Source organism: Medicago sativa, chromosome 3 (assembly GCF_051527215.1).
Source record: "Medicago sativa cultivar Bolivia chromosome 3, Bolivia_mono, whole genome shotgun sequence".
NCBI lineage: Eukaryota > Viridiplantae > Streptophyta > Magnoliopsida > Fabales > Fabaceae > Medicago > Medicago sativa.
In genome coordinates, this window is record NC_140751.1 from 46,386,631 (window position 1) to 46,405,375 (window position 18,745).

The 18,745-nt window shown below is 34.1% G+C and overlaps 1 protein-coding gene and 1 long non-coding RNA gene across 2 annotated transcripts; one reads left to right on the plus strand and one right to left on the minus strand.

Moving 5' to 3' along the window:
• Positions 1–1,431: 1,431 nt before the first annotated feature.
• Positions 1,432–18,607, minus strand: VCL1 (vacuoleless1 (VCL1)). Its single transcript, XM_085751901.1, has 16 exons — positions 18,193–18,607; positions 16,831–17,255; positions 15,876–16,166; positions 14,698–14,837; positions 14,439–14,544; positions 14,268–14,360; positions 12,048–12,137; positions 11,853–11,966; positions 11,596–11,703; positions 11,416–11,489; positions 9,331–9,385; positions 8,731–8,912; positions 8,166–8,295; positions 7,874–7,976; positions 6,128–6,225; positions 1,432–1,857 (listed from the first exon to the last, which is right to left on the minus strand). The coding sequence occupies exons 1-16, from the start codon at positions 18,569–18,571 to the stop codon at positions 1,693–1,695; spliced, it is 2,553 nt and encodes an 850-aa protein (XP_085608027.1). The 5' UTR covers positions 18,572–18,607; the 3' UTR covers positions 1,432–1,692.
• LOC146937754 (uncharacterized) lies at positions 2,331–4,929 on the plus strand. The gene is made up of 3 exons (XR_015031022.1): positions 2,331–2,761; positions 2,851–2,894; positions 3,089–4,929. It is a non-coding gene; the product is annotated as an uncharacterized LOC146937754 (long non-coding RNA).
• Positions 18,608–18,745: the final 138 nt, after the last annotated feature.

Consider the following 18,745-nt stretch of genomic DNA (forward strand, 5'->3'; position numbering starts at 1 on the left):
CAAAGAGAATATACGAGCATCATTGGCAATTCTTAGCTATGTCATGAATGTATTAGACCCAACATTGGCCACGTCGTGAACTCTTATGCAAGTTTACAAGTAGACGGATGAGAAGCATTGACATTCTATTGAAAGAGTCATAAGGTGCCTTAAGAAGACTATGACTCTAGGATTATATTATGAGAAGTATCCTATTGAACTTGAATAGTACAAGATACAAATGAGAAGTATCATATTGTACTTGAATGGTACAAGATACAAAATAGAACATCATTCAGATGAGTCTTAAGTGACTGGTGGCTGCAAATTGAGCATCACTGGAGGAGTTGTTTGTTGGATGAGTTGTTTGTTGAAACATATGATATTGACTCAATCCACTATAGAATGAATCTGAGATGAGAACACTAGTGAAGAAGCAAGTTGATAAGATGCTTGTTAATTGAAAACCCTCCTACGAGGACAATAGGTGCTAAACCAGTGTAAATCAAATGTTATTTCTCTTTTCCGTAATCTTTTTTTATTCTTGATTGAAATTGTAGTTTTAGGACTTAAATCTAGAAAATTTGGTTTATTTATGTCCATAACAATTTTATCTTAAACAAATTGTTTTGATTAAAGGCATGTTGATCAATCACTTGATAAGATTGCAATAATTTCAATTGCAATGTCAAATTCTTTGTTCAACTTATTGCATGTAATTATTTATGCTTGTTAGTATTTTTGTGTGTTAAATCTGTACTTGGTTTGTGAATGTTCGCTTTGTTCAATTTATCCGTTAATTGAAACTGTTAAAGATTAGTCAATTATGACTTGTGCTAATAAAAGAATAGCATTAATCATCATGTTATTAGTATTGAATTTTGCTCTTTGCATGCACATTTTGGCCCTCACTCAAACGTCGAATCAATAGGCAAATACACTCGTTCTTCGCTTCTACTGTGGAAGATCTATTCAAATTGTTGTTCTGGTCGTATAAACCAACAACATAATAGTTTTTAATTTTGCAATTCACAGTTGTAATGACTTGACATTGTGAATAAAAGGCTCGACGCTTTTCATATTCATTGCAAACATAAAATGCAAATCCTTCTCTTTCAACTATTTTTAGTCATTGAGAAATTCAGTAAGATTGATGTCAACAAACTCTAGCAAAATGAGCAATAGTTTTATTTCTAATATTTTCAAATAGATGAATGAGTACTGACACCTGAAGCTAGGTATATGAAAATCCGTCCATATAGTCTCTAACATCTTAAAACAGAGACTAGATTAACGATTTTATGTACTTTAAGAATTACTGATTACATTTAAGTAGTTTAGAGGCTAAATGAAAAAGAGAATAGTTTAGGGATTAAATTGATGAGTGATTCTTGTATTTTTCATTACCCAACAAGAGGAATCAAAAAGAACTTAGATCATTACTCAATACAATAAGTAAAAGCAGCTGTTATCATTACTCATTAACAATTTGTATTATACATACATCAACGACAAAACCAAGCAATATAAACACGAAAAAGTGAATGTCTCTTTGATCATGTAAGAGGGGGATAAAAAAAAAAAGGGGGCAACATGTACCACATTAACCTCAGATAAGGTACATTTTTAACACAATATACACAATAATTGTTCGAATTGATCGAAAATAAATAGGAAAGCGGTACGAGGAGACAGAAAAGTCAGGAAAGAAAATCATGAAGCACCTTGAAAAGACAATCGATCTCGAAGAGTATCAAATAATGATGAAGCTGCTGCATTTTGTGCGAATGTCAATTTCAACCGACCAAGCAACTCACCGTCTTTTGACTGTGCAGCAGCATCCGCAGCTTCCTTGGCCATACCAATTCGAGCATACGACTGTCCAGAATAAGAAAAGATATACAACTATAATACATTATACATGTGCAAAACTATACGAAAAATAATAAATAAAAAATTATATTATGGTGAAAATATATTATTTTATCTGTATTTTTTTTTTCTTGTAATTATTGCTTTGCATCTATATAAAATTGATTCCGTTGTGTAGTTTGTAATTCAAACACAGTTTGTCCATGTGTTTCTATTTTCTCTCATGCAACATATTACTCCCTCCATTCCTTTTCTTTTGATGTTTTAGAACTTCAACTATATTCCAAAACTTTTGATGTTTTAGTGAATTTATTATTGTTTTCTCAAGTTTACCCTTGTTGGAAAACACAATAAACTATTAAAGTAGTTGTGACCTTTGGTTTATCACATGTGAATTTAATGATAAATAAGGACATTTAAGTAAAACACACGCAAATGTTTATATACTTTAATCTATTTTATTCCTAATCCTAGTTAACATTGCTAATTACACTCCAAAACCCTAATCCTAAAGTTTTAGGCGCCAACTAATTATGGCCCTTGGATTGATCCAGCCTTTTATATCAAGCTTTGTGAAACGCGCTTCCTCTTCATTTTCCTATGGTTTTGACTCATTATTATCCTCCAATTCCCAAATTGACTCCCTTTGTGCGGCTCAATACTTATCTGATGCATTATCAAAATTCTATCAACACCATTGTATATTAATTAATTCAGCACATTGGAATTGATCAATTTGAATGGTACGCATGCCTCCAAGGTCTTATCTAGGCTCATTCCCTCTTTCCAAGATAACTCATGTTACCAAGAATTTACATAGCTTGCTATTCTTTTACTCTCTGTTCCTTTTTAATTCAACGCTCCAAGGTTCTGTCAGATTCTACATGATGCTAGATTTTACTTTCAACAGGTTTTTCTTCACTAATTCTCCTATTTTTTCTGTCCATTTTTAGTTTTGGTTCTATTTTGAAAAGTAATTGATTTTTCATGAAATAAAAGGTGACAAACTACAAAGATCTCACGAGTTGGCGCAATGACAACAGGTTTGTGCTCCTTTTTTTTTATCAATCCAAGAAGTGTTCTATGATAAAGTTCATATATTTTTTTAATCTATTTTGACTTCTTTTTATTTGCTTGCGATTCTATGATCATTAATTTAGATGTGTGTTATTTTTTACGATGTTATTTGAATCATATTATTTTGCTAATATTTAGCAACTTCCTAAATTTTTTGTAGGACATGCTTTGAAGATTACTACAGTTTTTGAAATTACCAGATGAAAATTGAGTTACCGTTGAAGGTTCATAGCATTCATTCACATATGAACTACAACAGACTGCGTCAATTCCTAAAAGGAAGGATTTAAACTCTACTATAATATTGGAAGATTCCTAAATTTTTTGTAGGACATGCTTTGAAGATTACTACAGTTTTTGAAATTACCAGATGAAAATTGAGTTACCGTTGAAGGTTCATAGCATTCATTCACATATGAACTACAACAGACTGCGTCAATTCCTAAAAGGAAGGATTTAAACTCTACTATAATATTGGAAGATTTACTAACCAAATCAAATAACAAAAGTTATGTATGTAGGCAATCACACGTTTTCATTAGTTGTAAATCATCTAGAGCATGGACATGGTTGGTGAATTATTGTGTTCAATGGGGATTCTTAATAGTCTTCTTGACATGTATGGGCTTTGATATCATTTTTGCATTGACAAACTTGATTCTCTCCTTAGTTTCTATGTCTTGCTCAATTTCGCCTGATGACAAGTTTCTTTGACTATTATGTTTGATTATTGATAAAATTGGTTGGAAAACTTCTCTCCTTAGTTATACAATTCTAGAATAATTGTGTTAAGACATTTATGTTATCCTTGCATATGTAAAGCAAACTCAAAGCCCTGAATCAAGCGGGTTCCTTATATTGTTTGTAGCATGCTTTTTTCGTGTAGCTTCTGTTGTAGAGTTGTGCTTTTTTTTCCTGCTGAATTCTGCAGGCTCTTGGTAGTGTTGTGGTCTTTGTTTATTATTTTGGTTTGGTGTGTTATTTCCTGGAGCAGGTCTGTTTTTGTGTCAATGTTAATAATAATCTATAATTTGTGTTTTCAACATTCCTCTTTGTGTTCTAAGGTAGATAGTAGAAATTGAATTGTGAACAACATGGTGACTTTTGTTTAATTGTTTCTTATGTAATAACCTTGGAGAAAGATCTATTAACAAACCACATAAGATGATAAAAGACGATGTTTTTTATTTCTGTTTTATCTGATACCAGATTTACATATATTATATAGATCATTGTGTTATGTTTTTAAAAGTCTACAATTTTTCTATGCTTAATTGAAATAAATGTGCCCCTGTTGGTAGTTATTTTAAATGTTGTAGAAATGTGAAATTGAACAGCAAGAAGACAATTTATCAATCTAACAACTAAAGTCTTTGTAAAATCAAGGATCACATATTCTGCAGTGCGCTATAAATGTATGTTGATTGCAAGTTGCAACTATATCAGTTTGTTTTGAGTTGTAAGTAAAAAGTAAATATTGGGATTTTGAGTCTATTTTGGCCATTTTGATCAATTTGTAAGGTATCAACCACTGTTTGAAAGTTCTTTCTTTGCTTGGTTTTATGATTTTTCAAGGAGCATTACTTTGTGTAGCTAATTTAGATTGATTTTGTATATCGAATCGTTGATAGAGCTATTCTTTTGTTGCACATGATTTGGTAGACGTGGCGTGTATTTATATCCGTCCCGGACTAGTGTGGTGCCAACATGCCTTCAAAATTATAGGTATCTCAACCAAGAATGTGCATAAAGGAATTGGAAGCGCTAAACACTTCAACAGACAATAAAGTACACTTTATGGCATATGTTGATGGAAGTGGTAGAGATTTGATGATCGTTAAAACAGCTTAGGGGACTTATGTTGATATTTACTATGACAAAGGTTTGTAGTATGGCAATTTGTGAAAAGTTGTAATGAGTATTGTAATTGGTAGTGTTGGCACAATTATGCTGTCTCCATGCTTCTTTCATTAGTAATGTTAATTTTTCATTAAATAGCCACGTTTGAATGCAAACTTGATTATTTTTTTACAATCAAACAAGCTGATATAGTTGCAAGGATGAGGTAAACATAAAGCTTCATAAGAAATCTCTAAAGTGTATGATTTTTGGGATTTGATATTCTTGAATCCAACATCCACTCTACCAAGATAACTCTAAAAGTTGGATCTACTAACTTGATGATAAAAAGTCAATTTTTTTATAAAACAAAAAGGCTTAACGCTAGCTTCTATCTAAACCTACCAACTCTTCATACTCAATTAAATACAAATTTAAAGTGAGATTTCACAATCTGAACTTCTATCCAATTATGGATCATGTTAGTTATCTTAATAGTGTTTTTATGTGTTATTTACCATACATTGTCTTTGAATTGAATTCTTAACGATAATTTTATCTATATCAATTCATGACAGTAATATATTTTACATATATCTCGCCCGTACGACGCACGGGTGTGTGATCTAAGGACATAAAATATTGAATCATTTTGTTTTCGATGTAATAGATCATATTGCAATATATCAACTTCTCCATTGTTAATGTCCCGGGCGGTAGCACGGGTAAAAGTACTAGTTACTCCTTAAAACTGTGTCAAGAGTTAAAACATCAAAAGAAAAGGAATGGAGGGAGTATTTGGTAAGCAAAACTCTAATTTGAGCTAAAGTCTCGTCACTTCCACAGCAAAAGCTCTAATTTGTGCTACAAATTGGCAGTAGCATACACTTTACGCAATCTATCTAGATCACAGTTTTACTAGAATTTAATTTATTATTTTCTGAGCTATTTTTAATTTTTTCAAAAAGCACCGGGTTGTAGTTTCAGCAATATTGTCCCAAGTTCAGCACATATTGTAGGCTCCATTTCTGGAGATAGAGGACTTGGCATCTCAATGGTAAAATTTTCATTTTAGACGAAAAAGTGAGGAGCTTTAACCATGATCAATGGTTGAGATTGTGATAAAATGTATGCATTATTTAAACCTCAAACAATCAATAATGTATCTTTTCCCCTGGTTCAACTAATAACATGAAAAGAAAAAAACAATAATGAAGAACAAAAATTGTACTGGCTACTCTGATATTGGTTATCGGTGTTGGTTGTTATAAACATTTCAATCTTTTAATACTCAAAAACTGTTAAAAAAAAGAAGAAAAAAAAATACATAAAATTGAGATTTGAGACGAGCTTAAAATACCTCAGCTTTTTCTCGAGGGTCTGCAAGTTTGGGTATATATTTAATAGCTTCTCCCTTTTCATCTGCTTCAATGCATGCCTCGACAAATGGCCTATAACCTATGGATGCCAAAACACATAGGTATTGTTCGTCAAAATAATAAGGTACCAAACATAGTAAAAGAAAAAAACTACCACTACTTCATGATGAACATTACAAGAGGGAATCAAAATTTCAGATCTGCGTCTCTTTATAATTCATAGGGTGTTGCTATAAAGTGCCCAAAATATATTGGTTAAGGGACATTTAATAGAGTAAGTATTAAATGTTCTCCAATTACTAAAAAAATATTAAATCTAACATCTTTCTTATATTCTCAAATACTTACTTTTTAATCAAATACTTTCTACATATATTTCAATAACTAATGCTCTAAAGGCACTCCTTAGCATTCTCATCTTCCATAGGTATCCAAAATTGCAAAGTATAAACTGGAATTCTTTATTAAAAAAACAATGCAACTTTACTTTGAAAATTGTCACATTTCAAATTAAGTACTAAAAACTATTTTGATATAACATAAACAGCTGGAAATCAAATCTACACAAATGTAGCTACCAATATACAAAGCCATTGAGAGATTCTAAAATAAGATATTTCTCATAATAAAATTATTATTGTTTATTTGAGGTAGAATTAATTAAAAAAATTACACTACTAATTAATGGATGTTACAGTATCACGTCATCTGTTAAGTGTTATTATAAGATGTTACTAGGGTTTTTAGTCCTTTCTTGAGTTTATGAGCTTTGTTCGTATTTCTTTCTTATATAATACTCTCTTAAATATGAGGGCCACTGCACGTTGTACTGAATCATATCACAGAATTGTCATCTGCTCTTTTTCTACTCACTCTCTTTGTACACCGTGTAGACATTTTACATATATACATATACATACATACATACATACATATATATATATATATATATATATATATATATATATATATATATATATATATATATATATATATATATATATACAACAACAACAACCAAGCCTTATCCCACTAAGTGGGGTCGGCTACATGGATCAAATGACGCCATAGTGTTCTATCAAAAACCATATTTGGATCCAGCTCATTGACCTCTAAATCTTTTCTAATGGTTTCTCTAATGGTTTTCTTAGGTCTTCCTCTACCTCTTTTAACCTGGCTCTCCTCCATTTGATAGACTCTTCTTACAACGGCATCTACGGGTCTTCTCTCTACATGTCCAAACCATCTAAGCCTATTTTCTACCAACTTTTCTACTATAGGTGCTACCCCCACTCTCTCTCTAATGGTGTCATTCCTAATCCTATCCTGTCTAGTCTTACCACTCATCCAACGCAACATCCTCATCTCCGCTACGCTTACTTTACTCTCGTGTTGGCTCTTAACCGCCCAACACTCCGTACCATACAACATATATATATATATGCATATCAAACCATTAATTAATTAATCCAAACTGCAACTAGAAAACCACCTAAAAAGATGGTTAGTCTAGTGAACAACTTAACCGAATATAAAATTGAGAGGATCTATCGAAAAGAGTTCTTTTAAAACTCCATAGATTCAGCTTGAGTTGTGAAAATACAACCTGCTTGCTGAGTGGCATGTGATTGTGATATGAACAAAACGTTGCTCGAATAATACCACTATTAAAGAAAAAGATACGAAATACAATATGAAAGACATATATTACACATTCTAAAACTTACCTATTGGAGGTTTCTTCTCCTTCGAAAATTTTTCTAGGGCAGCCCAGTCCTTGATTGTGGCCAGAGCAAAAACCTTAAGCCAATACCATCTCTTCTCCGACACCTGTAGTGTTAAAACCACAATTCTGAGCTCATGAACTGATTTATACAGAAGCGGTAGGGGTCATAAAAAGTGGTCCTATTTGTTTGTTTCACATTGTTTTATTTTCATTTACACAAATCATTCATTCAAAGGCACAAAATAAATCATTCAATTCCTTCAAAGAACCATAATCAAGGTTCAAGTACCAACCTTAAATTCCGTTTTCACTTTTAATGCAGCTCGATGATTTCCCAGGACAATACAAGTCCGGATTGTGTCACTTATACTTGAATCCACAAAAATGGCCTGCTTCGTGGTCACTTCAAGTTCATGCTGGAGTCTGCAGTAGCAACAGTTTCATAAATTTCCCTTGACTGAAGGCACGAATATTTAGTCAACAAGGATTAATAATTTTATGGGTTTTGCTAACCAATGCCCTTAGGGCAATGGTTAAGGAATCAAAAAAGGAAATAATTGTGAAATTTCATGAAGAAAAAGTTGCTTTTTACTATTTCAATAAGTTGAATGCACAATTTCCAAGATAAAGTTACTACTTTAAGTTTCTTATCAAGTGCCCTTAGGGCACTTGTTAGCATTTCCCTAATTTTATTTAACAGCTAGTAACACAATCTAAATGTTTCTGCAGAATTTATATGAATATCATCACCTAATGATAAATATATGGACATCAAAACACCCCAAAAGCTTAACAAATTAAATAATTCAAAGATTTATTTTATGGTCCAGCAGTGTAACAAAAAACTGATAATCACACCTTAAAAGTTTTGCATGCTCCTCAGCTGCCTTTGATTCAAAGGTATGTTCCTTGGTTTCTGCAAAAAGATTTTGGGCCTTCTCAATAAGTTTTATTCGAGGACCATGAAGTGGAGATCCCTTGCTTGCCATGGGATTTTTTTCTAGTTCCCATGATTCTTTCCAAAGAAGAAATGCCACATCCTGCATGGATTAATTTCAGAATAAATTCCTAACTTCCAGTACTAAAATGGAAAGCATGAAAAAGTGCAGTTGAGAATATAAGTATACGATTACTAGCAATACTTAAATCTAACATATTGGCACTGGCATAACAATTTTGATTATAAACTTTTTGAGTGTGGGGTAAGTTGTCAATTCCGCTTCCGCGCAAAAAAAGAAGGCATAATGTCATGATAAGCAGTTGACGACATGTGAATAGAAAAATCGTCAATTCCGTGCAAAAAAAAAAAGTTATTGATATCAAACGAGGTTATCAGTACTTATTGTGATACCATCCCTATTACAAGGAAATGCAACTGATGATATATAGTAGAACCGTATATAATATTCAAAATCAGAAGTCAAGCATATTATGCAATTTGTTGCAAACAGAACATACTTGAAGTTGCCCTGTTGATAAGAAGAAGTCCTTCAAAAATTCATGTTTATAGCACCTGAAAATGAGATTATTTATCAAAGGATGCATAACATTATTTCTCAATAAATCGTATTTAATACTTCAAATCATGTGACTCTATTGATTATTAAAAAGGGATCTAGTCTGTCCAAGCTAGAAAACATGGACAGAGATTCATAAACCGGAGCGATATTAAATCTTAACCATTGCATTTCACTCATCTCTACCTCTAATTTTAATATTTAAAGATGTGCCTCCCAAAACACTAGTCCACTTTTTGCTGTATTAAATTCTTAATCATAATTAAATAAGGGAAAAAGAGTATGAAATATACAGAGATATCGAAAAGGGTTAATAATGTTTTTGGTCCCTGTAATGAGAGCATTCTGGTTTTTATTTTTTCATCCCCGTCATTTAAGATTCTCCCACTTTTAGTCCTTCATAGAATATGCCCTTGCCATGTCTCACTCTTGTGTGGCACAATGCACACTTATGTTGACATTTTTAAGTTATGTGGCCTTTACTTAATAATGTGGCATTTTTTGTAACTGTGTCAGTTTCTTTGTTAAAATAATCAAAATAAATACTATAAAAATAAAATAATTCAGGTATCATACTCAAGAAATTGAAACCTAGAATGACAGAAATTGAAACCAACTTGAAACTCCATGGAAACAATTTCCTCAAGATGTGCACATACTTAAAGCTCTTAAAAAAGTTTCTAACAATATACAACATCACCAATTAAATCGAGAGAGGAAGATAGGCAATTAACAGCACACATATGAGGCCACATACTTCATCACCCACCTCAAGAAATCCTAAATCCATGATTCCAACATATTTAAACCTCTTTCATATACTTTTACCACAGCCACCCGTGTTGCATCATACACTTCATATGAAGTGTTGCTAGAAAGTGGTCGCTAAGAAATACTAGTAGTTTATAGGTTGATGGGCTCATACTTCATCGTTGCTCCGTTAAAAACATGTTATCAAATCAAAAAAGGAATAGATGAATTCCCATTGTGATTTGTGATTTGTGACCCCCTACTACTCTCTATTTCCCAACTCCTGCCACTTAACTTTCCCTTGTTGCCAACCGCACCTCTGCCTGCTTCTAAATTGCATTGATTTTGTCAAACTTAATGATTCTTATGATTTTTTTTATCGATAAATGATGAGTAATCTATTTCTATGGAGACAAGCAGGAAAGACCAGCTATTTCAAGAATGTTCAGGAGGTATGGTTACTTCTATCCGACAATTTCACCATGACTAAATAACCATCCAGTTCTTCATCGAGTCCTGCAATGTCTGCAATTTGTTTCCTTCTGCCAAAGAATATCAAACTCATTATCATCACCATCACATCCAGTAATAGGTATGACTGCAGTATAGTAAGCTGGTTCAGAAAACAATACCACAAACTATTCCAGTGCCCCTGCAACAGCATTGTTATCTCATCTTCTTTACTAGTTGTTTACAAAGACATGATCCACCTTCTTATCTTTGGATTGTTTATGTAAGGATTGCATTGTAAATGATTTATCTTAGTCTAATTACTCTATTTTGTCAAGGTAATTTATAGTTTACAGACACTTCTATATTGCTATGAGGGTCACATACATCATATTCTACAGCGGAGCAAATGCACACTTTGACTATGGCAAAGGGGACAAAGGTTGACAGCGGTGGTGAGACACCAAGAAACAGATTTAGACATTCTAGCTTCATATTTCAGAGAATGGCAGAACAAATATGCCTTTGGACCATAGCATATGTCATTCCGAGCAAATAAACTTTTACGTCATTGAACAAGTGTTAGAAAGGGTGTATCCAAGAGTGCATAAGTAGCACTGTTCAGCAATCTCCTGAACTTCTACTTCTATCATAATATACACAACTCAACTCTTCCAGGCAATGATTTGGTCGAAAAAACTTTTTTTATTATATGCAATTTCTTTTCTTCATTTTCTCATGAGTTAGCTAGCTTTGAACCTTAATATTACATAACAAGGAGGATCCACTTGTCTTGCCTTTTGAAAAATGGTTCAATGGAACATACCGTGCATAAGTTATAAATAAGTCCCGTGCTAATTGTCTGGCCTGTATGGTTCCAAAGAACTCCAACGGTTGCCTCTGCATCATCATAACAAGAATGTGTGTGTGAGATGCATGTGTTACTCCATATACATCACAAACCTGACAACATTTAAAATATATAAACCTTTCCAGAATCCAATACCTTTTGCCAAATATGAAAAAGTACAAGGTAAACAAGGTCTGTATCACCACATTCAGTCGCCTTCATCAAGGCCGTATCTTCTTCTCCTATGCTTAACAGGAGAGGAACCTAAACATGAGAATTGATGAGATCAATAATAAAATATCCAACCAGAAACCAGCCATTGAACTGGGTGTGACTTAGGGATGAGGGGAGACAAAATTGAGATGCCATTAATTTAACATGTATCCAGAATAACTAGAAAACAAGAATTCCACCTGTTTAGATGAACGGGGTTCGTGTTCAACAAGCAAGGCAGCTAACTTTCGGCGGCCATTTTTGTCTGCATGAGCAGCAACTGCTGCATAGGATATGCCTTTGCACACTTTTAACTGAGAGTAAAAGAACACAATTCAAGAGCAGTTGCATAAAATATGATGATTGTAACAGAGCATGAAGAGGGGGAGGGGAACCTTATCAAGCAGAATCTCTAGAAGAGTAGCATCGGGTATTGCCAATGACGCAGTTATCTTAGCACATGCCCAGTGCATTATCACCACCTCCTACACAAAAGTAGTCAACAAAAAAAAAACGAACTTTACTTTTACACTCAGAAGATTGCTAATGAAGTGATATATCAGTAATTAAAAAAACAGAGAATAAAACAATCAATCAATAGAACTGTAGTAATTCAGTAAATCACTCCTTGTTTTCATATAGCATGTTAATTTTTTGAACAACCAACAAAATGGACATCCAGACACCACATCCAGATTTTTATTTATTTATGCGTGTATGTGTGTATAATTAACACGAGAAAAATCTAAAAGGGAATTAAGATTAATACATTAACCTTTGAAAAAAAAAATATGGTAAATCTAGATTACCCTGACAAAAAGGTGTACTAAGACTAAGATGAATCATTTACAATGCAATCCTATAAGAGAAGTAGTTAGACTAGCTTCGTTATAGCTAGATCAGTGTGCTAGAGTAACTGTTTTCTATTCATTCAATGAGAATCAGAAATTGATAAGAAAAGTTAGTTTGAAGTCTTAATCTAAATATAATAAGATGGATAATGACTTTTAGAAACACTAGTAAATCCTATGATAATGAGCCTAAAAAACATGATAAGAAGCATCATTTCGCTATGTCTTAAAATGTCAAAGATCTAATCTAAGGTTAGGAATGTCCAAGAAGTGTTTGGCCAAGAGCAGGTGTTGACTCAGTCTTTTACCACGTGTCCAACACATGTCTAACAGGTGTGCATGCCAAAATAAATTATTTTTAAAAATTGCACACCTTTAAAAGGTGTCTGACATGTGTTCAAGGTGTTTCCAGAAGTATTGGCATATGAAACGTGTCAGGCAGCACATTGGAGAGGTGTGCCTGATAGACCAAACATTCATATACTCAAAAGAACAGTTCAAAGGTGGTGGCTCCTGTATCCACCAAGTATGTCAGAACTCTTCCAACTTAAAATGGGATGAAAATATTAGATATAATGGCATTAAGTTTTGATAAAAACAGATTGCATAGAGTTTTGAGAAAAATGGAAGAAGCAATGAATGAGGAGGGCTAAGGGATAGAAAGGGACTTGAGTAGAAAATATCAAGAGGAAAAAAAGGCGGAGTATTTTTAACAAATTATAAGAATTTTGCCCACTTTAGCCATGTTCTTCAGTCCCTACTCCCTTCTCTGACGACACTTTCGTCCACTCTGCTTCAAGCTCATACCAAGCACCCTATGAGCCCGTCCTTGATCCTTTAACTGCTGTTACCTTTGTAATTGTCTCCCAACCAACAATTGTTTTTTCCTCTTCCATCCAAAAATAAAATAAAATAAAGGAAGCTTATGAACATTCAAAATTTTCATATACTCACTTCGATTGAAGAGCCTAATTCACCTCATATTTTCCCATTACAACCTTGCAACATTGTTATTTGTTGCTTCCATCAATTTTTAGATTTTCAATTCGATAATATTTCCATAAACAGAATTAGGACAAACAAAGCATCTCTAATAATTAACTACCTTTGTAACTTTGTTAAAATAAGAAACTCACTCTTCACGTATACACCGTATCTGTACTGTAGTGTATAACAGATCAGATTTGTGCTCAACACACTTCCTAAAACCCTAATTTCGTATTTATGAACTCGGCGCTGAGTTTCCTATATCATTAAATGTATAAACAAATACACTAAACACTATCTTGCCGTGTATTAAGTAGATGAGAAGCATGAACCATTATACGTCCGTAACCATCAAGTCAAATACATGTTTTACTTTGGTGCATTTGATTGGTATGCTAAGTTCTCATATTATTAAAGATTATCATTTGGATGAGGGCATGCTCTTTTCAAAGGAATTTTCCTTACATATGTCAAAGGATTGGGAAGCATTGCTTCGTCGTCACTGATGCCTTATTCATGCTTTGTTGTTTGTATATCCTTTTTCATTTTATGCAGGATCTATCATCTTACAATTGTAATTGTCTTCTCATTGTCTTAATGAATATCTGATTTTATTAAAAAAAAAAGGCAGAAAAGTCCAGGACTCGGCAAGTAATGCAAATATTTCTGCTCATGAGGGAATATTTCAAGAAAATCAAGTTTCAATCTTGTATTTGATCAGTTGGTGCTACAGAATTATAACAAAAATGCAAAAATATACAATATGCATACACTTACTTGATTCATTCCGAGATATTCGGATATCCGCAATGCAAGCAGATGTTGGTGAGCATTTATCAGGCGACCAATCAGGACAGATGGTGTAAGCAACTGATAGGAATAAGCAAATTCAGTAGAGTGTCCGCACAGACAATTTCAGCACTAAAGAGACAAGTATGCCTTAAAAACCTTATATTGCTGAATACTAAGAGGAATGCCGATCTCAAAGCTGCGCACTGCATTCAAGACCCGCAGAATTTTACACATTTCTTGGATACGATCACGATGAAAATTGCTGCCAAAGTCAACTGGATATCATTACCGAGAGCGAATATCAGAAAACATGTTTGCCAAACTTTCACTGCTAAAAGAATGTAATTAAGGCAGCAAAACAATTTTTCAAATATTTTGGTCAGTATATCCAACAGATAATTCAAATCAAGCTTACCTACAAAAGGCCTGCCCATAACTGGCTGCCCTTAGGAGAGTTCGTTGGCGCGAAACATCAAATTCATGACCTGCAGCATCAACACATGCTTCAACAGCCTCAGGAAGGGACGATCTTATCAATCTCAAATTTTCATCTGCCTGGGGAATGATGATAAGAAAATCGGACAGTCATCTACAATTATGAACTGTTTGATGATACAATAATTAAACTGCAAATAAAGAACTCACACATCAACTAAGTCAACATATAACAAATCACTTATTTCTCTCTATTTTTATATCAAAAACATGTTGTAAAACACCCACGAATGCTGGTTTCCTTCATCATTTTCCTCTATGTAGAACTAAATAGAGAAAATTAATTAACCATACTCAATCAACCAAATCTACTTTTATCATCCATTATTGGGAGTCGTAACCACTGTTTGTTTCTTTAAAAAGTCTAATAAAGGTATATTACATTGTCAGTAGAAAGCAATGCTCAAGGTGCCCACCGCTCAGTAAGACATGTTTGAGCATATACTTAAGTTGTGTCTATTATTAAGTAAAATCAAATTGAAAACAGCTTACACTGTTACAGACTTACAATATACAAAAACTTGAATACACGTTCCAATATCCAACTAGATTCTGTTGTGTAAATCGGGCATAATCTTCTTAATCCACTTATATTCATTAAATATAGGGCTACACCTAAATAATTAACATACATTCCTTGGTAAGTACGCTATCAGTTAGAAGCTTCTAACCACAAGAGAAAGCAGCACAAGCTATTGAATGAGGAAAATCACAGTAAGATTGATTGCTAGAGACGCTACTTAAGTTCTTTTTTAGTATATTCAAAAGAATTATATTAAGATGGAAGACAGAAAGCAAAATTGATGCTCAATATAGTGGTTTTAGCCAATGGAGATAATGATCAAACTCATCCGCCAAGAAAAATGAATTTTAAGGTCTTTGCACCAAACACATGCCCACAAACTATGCAGTATTTCCCTACTCCACATCTTAAGTTTGTAGACTAAAATTTTCAAGTACAACACGAATTCAGTAATTCATTTGTTGGCAATGAGTAGCTATCTGAATATAACCAGATAACCGACATACAGTGGCTACACCTCAGATATTTATGAAGTTAGTCATGCATTAGTAAGAGAACAGGAATGAAGTCTCTACCTTAGCACTACGCCTATCAAAATGATCTAACGCGTCATACAGCAAAGCTGCGGGTGATGTACTGCCAATTGTGAAGATTGAAACTGTGGAGTCAGGAACCCGTTGCAGAAATTCCATACTAGCATTGGACAATATCCTCACTCCATCGCACTCAGGAATAAGAATTATTGGTTCGTCATAAAGGTAGGTAACCGGTTCTCCATCAGGACCCATCATTAAAAGCATATCATCCCAGTAAAGCAGAACAGCATCCATTCCACACCAAGCAAGCTGCTCTGGAGGAAGAGCTGACTGCACATATAAAAATAAATTATAGACCTGACAGCGGTAGTACATAAAGTATATAGATCATAGATCATAAACAATTATGGATATCTCTTTGAAGTTTCAATACACCCTTTTTTGCCACTTAGACACATGGTGCTCTAGCATTATATGTTATCATAATAATTAACAAAATTGGGTGGCAACATCATATGCAAAACAGCAATCAACTGATTGACATGATATAAATTTAAAATTATGCTACATCCCCACAAACACAAATCTTAAGCATTCAACAACCAAGACTTAAGCACATCCCTCAAATTCTACAAAATCTCATAATCACTTATATCTTATGTAGCATTGACACTTAGGATTAAAACACCAACACAACATGTGGTTACACCCAATCATTCTAATTTCTTAAATTATTAGCATTGCCTACGTGTCAATGACAGTGTTGTGCCCAGTGCCAGTGTCTTTGCAAGTGTTTCCTAGCTTATTTTATTCACAAAATAACCAAATAACTATCAAGACAGTATTTCAGCTTTAAATTGTCACTAATCCTACAAGATCCTAGAAACATGCAAGTCTACAAAATTTGCAAATGCTTCAAAATCCAAACCACACAAAATTCACAATAACAATGAAAATTCAATTTCCAGTCCAATTCCCAACAGAATTCACGCACCTCGCACTCCCTCTCGATGATAACACCAGTCAAATCCGACGTAGTAACAAGAAGCCGGCCATCATGAGTAAACGACGCAAGCCACTTCCCATCCCGTGACACCACCATCTTCTGCAACGGTCCTCTTAGCATCTCACCACCAAGCCGCTGCACACCGTCCTCCTCAACTGCAATCACCGCCGCATTCTCCTCCTCACCACCATCTCCCACACCAAGTAAAACCTCAACATTCCCAGACACCGTATACTGCGGCTCAATAACCGCCATACACCGTGGCGGCTCCACAATCCCCGGATCAGCCAACTTCACCGCGTTAGGGTTTTTAAAATCCGCAATACAAAACAACTGATTCGATTCCGTTATACAAACGACACCATTTCCCCAAAACGCACAATCAGCAACATTGCTTTCAAAACACTCTTTACCTGTTACAATAATCAAATATTATCAATGCTAAAAGGGTAAAATAACAATCTAAAGATATTTTTTTATACTGGCAGTTAATCACAACCGTCCTGGAAACAGCCTCGTGTAAAACAGGGTAAGGCTGCGTACAATACACCAAATGGTGGGACCCCTTCCCGGACCCTGCATATGCGGGAGCTCTAGTGCACCGGGTTGCCCTTTTAGTTAATCACAACCGTCAACCGTCAGATCAATAGAAACTTTTACTTTTACCACCTCTAAAGTCGCATACATGATTGGTTGTAATACGTTAATAGTGTAAAAAAATTTACTGTCCTTGCATAGAAATTAAACTCTAAGGGAAAAATATTACTTAAAATACTAAAAGGCTAATACTTAGAGCTCATTTGTTACAGCGTCTTTCATGAAAGGGTCACTTTTAGAAACTTTCATCCAATTTTCAACAAAATCAGGATCTGAAAAAACTCTAAACTGCTTCAATGAGAAGTTGATTTAGGGCCCATTTGGATTGGCTTACTTTTGAGCTTATGCAAAACACCTTATGGAAATAAATAGGCTTGTATGTACTATTCATAAGCTTGTTAAGGTAGTTTATGAAAAAACAGCTTATGAAGATACAATTTTGGATAGTGAGAACTTATGAATTAACATAAAAGCTTAGCTGTTAGCATAAGCTGAAAAACATGCCAATCCAATTAGCTTCGCATAAAGTCATTCTCTGATAACTAATTTTTGTCATCAAAGAAATTATTTTCATTCTGGCAAATAATTAACACAAACCAGCTTATAATTTTTATAAAAATCTCTAAAAATTAATCTCTAAATTATCGAGTATCATAATCACTTTTTTTCTTATAATCCATAACAAACAAAAACAATCCCTCAATTCCAAAAACATTACCTAAATTTTCAAAAAACAAATAAATAAATTATTACCTAACGATAGATTCGGTTCAATCAAACGCGCGTGAACATCATAGCGATAAACCGTTCCATCTTGAACAACGCAGACGAGAGTATGATCATCGGTCCACGACATTCCGATTAACCTACCGCCGGGGTTCCGCCAGACGGTGTCGGCCAGGAGATGACCGGAGGAGGAGAATAATCGAAGCTTACGAAGAGCGGACTCGCCGTGAAGCTGGACGATTTTGGAATCGTCACGGATCACGGCGAGTGGACCGCCGAAAGGAGCGGCGGCGATTTTGTTCCGAGTGAGGTCGACGTGTTTCCATCGCATTGGATAGAGTTCGGGTTTACGGTAGTAACGGTTGTAGAGGAGTTGCCACTCCGCTGCTACTGAGACGTTTGCCATTGTTTGGAAGAGTGGGATAGTGGAAAATGTTATTGTGAGTTTTGATCAAGGTGGAGAAGACATGGATCTATAGTTTTTTGTTTTTTTTCTCAAGGGTCTTGGAGTTTTTTTTTTTTTTGACAAGAGACTTGAAAGTTGGATATCTTATTTATAAAAGGTCTTAAGTTGTCTTAA